General features: G+C 34.7%; 1 protein-coding gene and 1 long non-coding RNA gene across 2 annotated transcripts; one reads left to right on the top strand and one right to left on the bottom strand.

Moving 5' to 3' along the window:
• The first annotated feature begins 703 nt into the window (after positions 1-703).
• On the top strand, positions 704-3,771 carry LOC133879150 (UPF0481 protein At3g47200-like). The gene is made up of 3 exons (XM_062317692.1): positions 704-762; positions 2,185-3,241; positions 3,312-3,771. Exons 2-3 carry the CDS (start codon positions 2,214-2,216, stop codon positions 3,769-3,771), a joined length of 1,488 nt encoding a protein of 495 aa, XP_062173676.1. The 5' UTR covers positions 704-762; positions 2,185-2,213.
• Positions 3,772-4,927: 1,156 nt separating this feature from the next.
• LOC133880189 (uncharacterized) lies at positions 4,928-8,150 on the bottom strand. The gene is made up of 2 exons (XR_009902207.1): positions 7,847-8,150; positions 4,928-5,127 (listed from the first exon to the last, which is right to left on the bottom strand). It is a non-coding gene; the product is annotated as an uncharacterized LOC133880189 (long non-coding RNA).
• Positions 8,151-10,046: the final 1,896 nt, after the last annotated feature.

The following is a 10,046-nucleotide window of genomic DNA, read 5'->3' as shown; positions in this document are numbered from 1 at the left end:
GAGTTTGTGAATTGTGATAATGATGATATTAAATTCTAGTTTTAAAATGTTTTTGATTTTGTGAGAATGTCGATATTGGAGGCATAAAGTATTATCTTCTTGTTATTTTTGAGGAAAAGAAGGGGAGAGTTTGTGATTTGTGAGAGTAACAATATTAAATTCTATCTTTAAATTGTATTTGATTTTGTGAGAACGATGATATTGAAAGCGTAAAGTGTTATGTGCTTATTATTTTTCAGAGAAAGAGGGGGAGAGTTTGTGAATTTTGAGAATGACGATTTTTCAATTCTAGCTTTAAAATGTTTTTGATTTTGTGAGAATGACGATATTGAAAGCATAAAGTGTTATGTGCTTGTTATTTTTTAGAGAAAGATGATGAGTGTTTGTGAATTGTAAGAATGATGATATTAAATTTCAGCTTTAATTTTTTTTTTTTTTTTTTTTTTTTTTTATTTTGTGAGAATGAATATATTGAAAGCGTAAAGTGTTATGTGCTTGTTATTTTTTAGAGAATGAGGGGAGGAGAGTTTGTGAATTGTGAGAATGACCATAATAAATTCCAGCTTTAAATTTTTTTTTGATTTTGTAAGAATGACTATATTGAAAGTATAAAGTGTTATATGCTTGTTATTTTTTAGAGAGGGAATAGTATAAATAGGAGCGTTGCAGAATTATTGTGACAAAGTGAGATTTGATATCAGCTTGGCATTGAAGAGGTGGTCCAAGATAGAATATAAGCATTCTTTGAAGCAAAATTCACAGGTTCTTTTCCTCCGTCGTTTCACTTATTTGTTAGTGTTATTGTTATTATTATTTTGAAAAACATTTTATTCTATAATTGATGATAATGTTTACTGAATTGTTTTTAGGTATAAATTCAAGTATTACCTTAACTTAGACTTTGATGTAGGTGTCAATTTAGTACGTACGAAACTTTCAATTAATTGAACGATTTTTTTCTTTTTTTTAAAAAAAATATTAAAAGTATAATTTGAACGATTAGTCTTACATACTGCACTGATGACAAATCAAAGTGTGAGTTACTTTTTTTTGTCAATTTTAATCAATTTTGTATTGAGTATCCGGCAATCATAATTTCTTTAAATAAGTGATGCAACCACGGTCCATGGATCCTTCTTGCCTATTGATTTTTTTTTATTTTTTATTTTTCTGATATGTTCACACAAGAGGAGAAGAAGTGATTCGAACTAGTGACTTCCTTTTCATAAGGTGTGGTCTCTAGCCGATTGAGTTACCCCTTGGAGACCCTTCTGTCTATGGAAACGAAAGTGTTACTTAAGATGAAATAAATGGATAGAAAATTATCTTGAAAATAAAACAAGCTATGACAAAAAAATATCTTGAAAAAAATTGAAACTATAATGGGATAACTTAGGGTCTATTTAGATTTGCAAGTTCAAAACATGAGGTTTGAAAATAGCGAATTTTAAAAATACATCTAAGTGTTTAGTAAAATTGCAGTTTGACTTTTAAAATCACAGTTTATCATTTAAAATTGTGCATTTTTGAAAATGCACTCCCTTGTTTGCAATTTGAAAATGTAGAATTTTTTATGTTTCCAAATTGCAAATTTTAAAAACCCACACACAAACAATACATTTTCTTTGATTTAGTTTTGAATCGCATTTTAGTCTGCAAAATCACATAATTGCCAACCGAGTAAGTAATTATAAGGAGAATAGGGGTGTAAACCGCACTATATGGGCAGATAATACCATTATTCCGCATCCGCACTTTGCAGAAGGTGGATTTTAGTAACTGCCTTCTCTTCTAAGGTGGGTGAAATTTACCCATAAGCGCACACGGTCATTTTTTTTTATTTATTTTTTACAAACCACTCGTACGGTCTTCTTTGAATTTTGGGTTTTTTATTTTATTTTTTTGGTTAAGTCTTTTATCTTTTTTTTAGATGGGCCTAGTCCCATTTTAGATTATCTTCATCCAATTTTTATATGGCCATTTCCCTAGATGAAACAGCTTGGTTTTATAAGACAAAATTATTGTTTATATATATATATGGTTAGGCAGAGGGGGAATAATATCCACTTCCGCTTCCGCCTACCCATATTCCACCATCTACTCACATATGTGCAGATAGTGGATAGGCAACTGTTAGCCCGTAATTAGCTATATTGCTAATGATTGTTGCTTATTTGTAACCAGGAAAAGAAGCTAGAGGGATCAAAAAGATCATGGCCTACTCTCCAGCTGGTGAAGAAATTACAATTGACATTTCGTCGGAATTGCCCGCTGCGGATTGGCCGGAATGTTGTATCTACAGGGTTCCCAAGCTACTGCGCAAGGTAAATAAAGAAGCCTACACCCCTAAGCTAATCTCAATTGGCCCCTTTCATTGCAACCGAGAAGAATTTTGGGAGATGGAAATGCTCAAACAGAGATATTTTAAGAATTTCTTGAATCGAACTGGAAAGAGCCAGCAGGATCTTCGAAAGATCATTGAAGACAACGAAGAAAAAATTCGTCACTGCTATTCAGAAGACTCTACCCTCGAAAGTGGAGAATTTGTAAAAATGATTCTATTAGATGCCATCTTTATAATTGAGCTCTTCTTAAAGGTTAGAGACCAAAAAAAAGGAGAAGTCGAAGAAGAAGATTATATTCTACGTAAAAAATGGCTGGCAAATGGAATATATTATGACCTGCTATTACTTGAGAATCAGCTTCCTTTTTTTGTTCTTGAGAAATTATATAAGTTCGCCGGCTTCAGTGACTCTCCCAGTAGTTGCAACCATTACGAAGAAGGCAAGCTCCTTGAGGAACACAAAGAGAACCTGAAGACACGTGATGCTCCAATGGTCAAGCTTTTCCGCAATTACTTTACTTACTATGATCAAAAGCGAAAGCCCATCGGTCAGGAAGTAATTGAAGAACCCACCGGTAAGGAAAAAACCGAAAGACCCATCGGTGAGGAAGTAAAGCATTTCACAGATTTGCTACGATATTTGTTTTGTCCACAAGTCATGGAAAAGCGCTGGGTGCTTAAAAAGGCAAGGTGGAGCAATGAAAGAGGATGTATGGATTCATCCAAAAAAAACAAAAAAAGGTACTCTGGTACTCAACTTTGTGCCACAAAGCTTAACGACGCAGGATTGAAATTTAAAGTTATAGATGATACATGCTTAGTTGACATAACTGTATCAAATGTGAGTCATGTGACGTTATATACATGCTTAGTTAAAGATGATACAAAGAAGCCTGGGTGCTTGGTACGCTTCTTTGCTTGCTTGATCTAGCTACTTGATTTGCTTTCCCTTGATATGCTTACTTAGGTGCTTTGGATTCCCTATGCATATCTTGCAAGTCTCGCAACTTGTGATAGACTACGGTACTGCAACTATTTTTCGAAGCCTCATGGCTCTGGAGCAGTGTCATTATCCATCTAAAACTTACATCTGCAGTTATGTTTTGCTATTGGACCGTCTTATTGACACCGTAAAAGATGTGGATTTGCTTGTTGATAAGAAGGTCATTGTTAACCACCTCGGTAGCAACGCTAAAGTGGCTGCTCTAATTAACAAACTTGGAGATCAGATTGTGGCAACTACATCCTCTTATTTCGATATTATCGCTCAAAAACTTAATGACCACTATGAGTTCCCTTTGAACCATTTGTTGGCAACCCTGAAAAGTGAGTATTTCCCCAATATTTTTCGAGGCACAGCAACTATTGTTGGACTTATTGTCCTAGGTTTCACTCTCTGGAATTTCCTTAGACCTTATGTCATGTAGATTTGAAGTATGTATGGTTTATTGTTGGTTGGAGTGCTTTGCTTTTAGTTGCAATAATGGATGCATGGCATCTGAACTTTGTAATCCTATTTAGTTTGTGATATCCTCCCCGTCTTAATATATGGCTTGTAATCTTTAACTTTGTAAGTGGTTTATGATATTTTAGCAATAAAAATTGTGGGAAGTCTGTGTGTTTGAGCATCCGTTTAGTGTCTATATTTCAGTCAATAGAATTCAATATATATGCTCGGTACAAAATAGTTTATTTTCAAATTAATCATTATTTTGTGGTCATAAAGTGATATCAACATATTTGTTTTATTGAATTATGTAGACGGTTATGATCAACAAATGATCAATGATCATGCTGTCACTACCCCCAAAAAAAAAAAAAAAATCACTATTTTGTCTCTTGAATAGGCTCGGTTTTTGGGCAAAAAGACTGATACTATTCATTTTAAATTGTTTGAATAATGTCAGTTGGAAAGTAACTTAACACAGGGTTTGAACTCCATGTTAGAGTCGTTTTCCTGTTCAAACAATTCCAATTAAAATCGTTTTATTGTTCAAACGACTCTAATCATTTGAAGTCGTGTAAATGGTGAATGACTCTAATATATTAGTGTCGTTTAGTGCAAAAATGATTGGAGTCGTTTTGCAACTAAAACAAAGCTAATAATAATAATTGTATTTAGTAGTTTTTATTTTTATTTTTTTGGTAATACCTAATATAGCAAGTTTGGACATATAATATGAAAAGGTAATATAACTAAAATCTGAACTCCATTCACTCGTAACAAGTGCGAATTACTCAATAAAGTATCCAAACAATGATCACATCAAGCCATAAACACAACAACAACAACTAAACCCTGTACTCAACGTAATGCATGTCACTCAACTCTAAACATATTACAGTGAACGACTCTAAACATTGAAGTCGTTTCACTGCCTAAATGTAATGCTCCGCCTTTTACAAAAAGGCAGAACTGAAATTTTTCAATTTTTACGTGGCATTACTACATCAAAGTTAGAATATAGCAGCGAAATATATATATTGTTGTCTAATAGACTTAACATAATTAACACATCAGAGCTTCTAATAAAAATACTTCGAAATGAATTAAAGAGTGTAATTAAATAATTACATAGAAAATAATACTTATGCCACATACGGAACATATAATTTACAACTAACATATTTCTAGTACCATTATTACAAACTAATAGAAATATAAACATTGTTTCTGAATATTAACATAAAGAATTATAACATAGTAGTCCACAAAATGGGAGAAAACCTAGCCTCAAACACCGTCATCAGGATCCACCTAAGAGTCTAGTTCTTTCTTATACCTGTATTAATAAATAATACAGAGAGAAACAGTAACACAAAAATACCTAAGTGAGTCCGTTGTTTCCAATAATATAATGAATGCTGATTTATTTAATAAATGCAACATAAGGCAAATATGGCTTTATAATCACGTATATGCAAAATATATGATCCAAGGTAGCTAATCATAGTCATAGATTGAATATAAACATAACCATAAAACAGTAATATGACAGTTTTATATGCAAGGTTTAATTATCATCTCTTGCACTCATTTCGTGAAGGAACCTACGATCTATCTTAGCGTGTTGTGGGAAGCTACGGTCCCGAAAACCTACGGTCTCCTCACTTAAAGCTTAATTATCAATTGTTGGAAATTTAATGATCCGTTTGGGTGTTGAATACGAATATTATTTGAATACACTGTGCGAATTACGAAGTTTGACTTTGTGAGATAAAATTTGAAAAAATTTAATAAAGTTAAATAAAATATGATTTATTTTTGAAAAAAATTGAATATTATTCAACTTTATTCAACTTTTTATACGAACCAAACACACCGGTTCCTGTTGACAAAAAACCTACGGTTTCAGTCACTTATTCATTAACTTTTACGGGAACCTAAGGTCCCACTGGCAAGCCATTAGCCCGATCTCCGCTGCGTACCAACTTTGTTATTTAACAATTTAATTAAAACAGAAAAATATGTAAATTCACATGCACAAACAAATAAATAAATAAGTATCCACAACATTATGGAAAAAAAAAATCCATCAGCATCACCCTCAGTAAGTATAAAGATACTTACAGCCCTTTGTGCAATCTCTTAACTCATCCTATACAATAAATACATTTATACACACAAAGCGTTAACATCATCACTCATGAATATTAATCTTATTTACATAGATCCAATTATTGTTTCATAAACCCTATTGTATACTCATAGATACAATCATCTTTTTACTCATAAAAGATTCTTAATCAAAGTAAACTTATATATATTAATTTCCTAGTGACAATCATCTATAAATTTGCCTTCCATAAATCATTTAAAACTCATATTATTTTAACACTCAAAATCCTTTTTCTTTAAATATCATAATAATAATCCCTTGTAATGGGTTTGGCGTGTGGAAAAGTATTAGGAGGGGATGGGATGCTTTTGCAGCTCATGTGAGATATGAGATCGGGAATGGTTCGAAAGTTCTGTTTTGGCATGATGTATGGTGTGGAGAAATTCCTTTGAAGAATCTTTTTTCTAGAAGAAAGGATGCTTGAGTGGAGAAAAATATGCAGAGACAAAATGGCACAATCCTGTGGAATATTGTGTTTTCTCGCCCAGTTCATGATTGGGAGGTCGAAGTGGTTAGTAGATTTTTTGGGATGTTGTACACCCTCAAAGTTAGTAGCGAGGGAGAGGATAAATTGTTTTGGATGCCAGTGCGAAAGAAATCTTTTGAGGTAAAGTCTTACTATAAGGTTTTATCTAGTCCTATTCAGTCTTCATTTCCGTGGAAAAGTATTTGGAAAGTTAATGTTCCCCCGAGAGTGGTTTTCTTTGTTTGGACGGCAACTTTAGGGAAAACTTTAATTCTGGATAATTTACGAAAGAGAAACATTATCGTGATGGAGTGGTGCTTTATGTGTAAGACTTCTAGAGAATCCATTGACCATTTGTTTCTGCATTGTATGGTGGCTACAAAATAATGGAGGACGATTCTGCAATTGTTTGGGGTGGAGTGGGTAATGCCAGGGTCGGTGAAAGATATGTTAGGGAGCTGGAGGGGTCAGAAGGGTAATCGGACTTTGATACCGATTTGGCGCATGGCTCCGTTGTGTTTGATGTGGTGCGTTTGGAGGGATTGGAATGCACGCTGTTTTGAAGATTGTGAGACTGGTCTGTTGAATTTGAAGAGAAAGATACTACAAACGTTGTTTATGTGGAGAGAAAAAATTCAGTTTATGCATGAATGTTCTTATTTTGAATTTATAGATAGGTGTTCTCTTTTTTCTTTAAATTAGGGACTTCTTATATACGTCCTATGTACTATGAGTTGCGCCCCTTTGCGCCTTTTCAATATATTTTACTTATAAAAAAAAAATCCCTTGTAATAAAATACACCAACAAAATAACAATCAAAACCATTCGGCCAAATACAAAGAATTCAACCAAAACTCATTTCTAACACTCAATATTAATTCCAATTTCAGAAACTTAGCAATAACAACCGAAACAAGGGACACGGCTGAAAATACAGGGAATCACCACCTCTATGGATACACAACCGATCACATCCAATCGGTCAAAACACCCAAACAATCCCAAAATATCACCCAACCGGCCACCCTACACAGCCCCTGCCAACATCAGAAGCCACAACCCAACCCATCACTCGGCCAATCGACAAAACACAGCTCAACCCGAAATATACTACAAGCAATCAATCGGGACAGGGGAAGTTTGGGTAGACACCACACACAAAACACCCACTGGCCGGAATACACATACCCAACAAGTAGGGAAACGGCCGACATCACAATCTCACAACAGAGCACACAAACACACGGCCAAACAGGGAATTGGAAACCCCAAAAATCATCACACACACACACGGCCGTGACCAATACAGCCCCAAATCATCAATAAACCCAACAAGAAACCCAATTGGTTGAACCTACAAAATACCCATTGATCAATTTAAATCAATAATTCACAATAGAATCTCAAGAAATTACCTTGAAGATTTACTCAGAAACTACCAGAAATTCCCCACCGGAATCGCGCCTCTGCTCGCCAAAAATCGGGTCTGGGTTGACCGGAATCCGCCCCTCAGGACACCGGCGACGTGGGTTCTGCTCAGGTCGCTGGGTTTGGTCTCTCTTCACCGGCGATCTCCCTCTCTCGGACTCACTATCTCATTCTCCGTCTCTCTCCCTCCAGGTCTCTCCCTCTCCTTCGGTCTCTCTGTGTTTTTCTCTCCCTCAGCTCTCATGTCTCTTTCTCTCTTAATCTCAGTTTCTCTCGAGCACTGAGACGGAAAAGAAAACAGCCAAAAAAAAAAAAAAAAAAAAAAAAAAAAAGAAAGAAAGAAAGAAAAGAAGAAGAGAGAAGTGAAGAAGTGAAGTATTTTTACCTCAGGTTGTTATCATTTTAATTTTAATTTAACTCATTAGAATATAATTTTAAACCTTTGAGTCCTAGTTCGTTTGATTATTAATATTATTTTTTTAATAATATTATTTCATTAATAGTATTATTATATCGAATAATATTATGCCAAATAATATGTATGCATAATAATAAATATTACATATCAATTAATATTGTCATATTAAAATAATAATAACACCAATTGAACTAGTTATATTTTTATATTAATAATATTAATCTGATTTAACTACTGAATATAAAAGTCCGTCTATTTAATGATTCAGTGATATTATTAAGTCAGAGTTTATAAAATTAATGAATATTTATTTTCATAAATATTCATAAATATTGAAATCATTTTATTTTGTCTTAAATTCTAATTTGAGACACTATATTTTAGGGTTTAAAATCTGAGGCGTTACCCTAAATGACGTGTTAAACGATACCACTTTAACAGTGGTGTCGTTTTGACAGTGAACGACGCCACAAAGTGATGTTTATTGCAGTCGTTTCAAATAGAAAACGACTTCACTGAGTGTCGTTTTGGTAGTGTACTTCCTTTTTCGGTGGCCGGGGCAGACTCAACTACGGCTCTTGTGCTCTTGTCCAACTATGGATTTACCTCAAAGCAAGCGAAAATTCTTGGAAGTCCATAACTGCATGCGCAGCCAAGCTGTAAGAATTGCCAAGTAGAGAGATTAATTTTCAAGTGTAGGTAAGCTATGTGATCAAGATGATCACGATCATGCTACCAGATGCACGCCAATCTCTCAACCAGCAACCATCAATCTTGCTAGCACAGATTGGGGAACGAGCCATGCATGCTCACAAAATTTGTATAGATGGTAAATTAGCAAGTCAAGAGGACAACAGTGCAGAAAAGGCAAGTTATAAAACAAAGGAAAACAGAGCTGGTAACAGAGAGAACGTCTGCTTTACAAGAAAATCTTGTCAAATTCAATCCTCCACTTCATAAGAAAATCACTTGATCCTCTCCGTTGTCATTTACTGTAAATGGATAACAACGATATTCATCAACATCCCATTTAATGAAGGAGACAAATCCCAAGATATTAGAGACTGATACGATAACACTATTCTATCTCTATAGCTACATAGAATTCTACAATAACTCAACGACAGAAAATCCTATAAAAGGGACACCAAGCATCAGGTAAAGGGACGCCCAGTCTCCCAAAAACTCTAGCTCATTGCTCTATTCTCACTCTAAATTAGAATGCTAACTTAAGCATTAGAATGCCATTGATGCTTTTACTATTTTGCAGGTAGCTCATTGCCGGTGAAGTCGTAACAGAAACTACATCAACTATTGAATTACCTACTTCAAATCGGATCCGGCTTTAGTGCTGTAGTTTAAAACTACAGCACATCTGCTGTAGAAAAATAGAGGCCAGATTTAACTTGGGATTTATAACTCAAACTGCGTCGTTTCCTTTTTAACAAACGTTTTTGTCTTTTTAACGCTGTTTGAGGAGAAAGGGAACGTTTCTATCCCAGTTAAGATGGATCTGGCCTAAGACCAAGAGCCACGCTCAGGACGACAATGACACGAGCGGTACCAGTGGAAACATTAGCTTCTCGGCGGGTCCGCTCCTCTGTATTCTTGCCATCCGCTTTGTAGTTCATATTAATTTTTGTGATGACAGAGATCATGGGCGACAGCAGCAAATATGGATCGAGTGTAGAAACTTCCACATGTGGATTGTAGTCGACCAAACTAAGCTGATAACTCTGAGAGTTCTGAAAAATATTGTGCTGTTGATG

The sequence above is a fragment of the Alnus glutinosa genome, chromosome 10, assembly GCF_958979055.1.
Source record: "Alnus glutinosa chromosome 10, dhAlnGlut1.1, whole genome shotgun sequence".
NCBI classification, from domain to species: Eukaryota; Viridiplantae; Streptophyta; class Magnoliopsida; order Fagales; family Betulaceae; genus Alnus; species Alnus glutinosa.
Note: the sequence above shows the minus strand (reverse complement) of the source record. Positions and strands in the feature narration are given on the sequence as shown.

Excerpts from the sequence above, each read along its gene's own strand:
- LOC133879150 (XM_062317692.1), top strand. The coding sequence starts at position 2,214 with ATGGCCTACTCTCCAGCTGGTGAAGAAATTACAATTGACATTTCGTCG. Across the intron at positions 3,242-3,311 it reads GATGATACAAAGAAGCCTGG|GTGCTTTGGATTCCCTATGC; the intron begins GTGCTTGGTACG and ends ATGCTTACTTAG.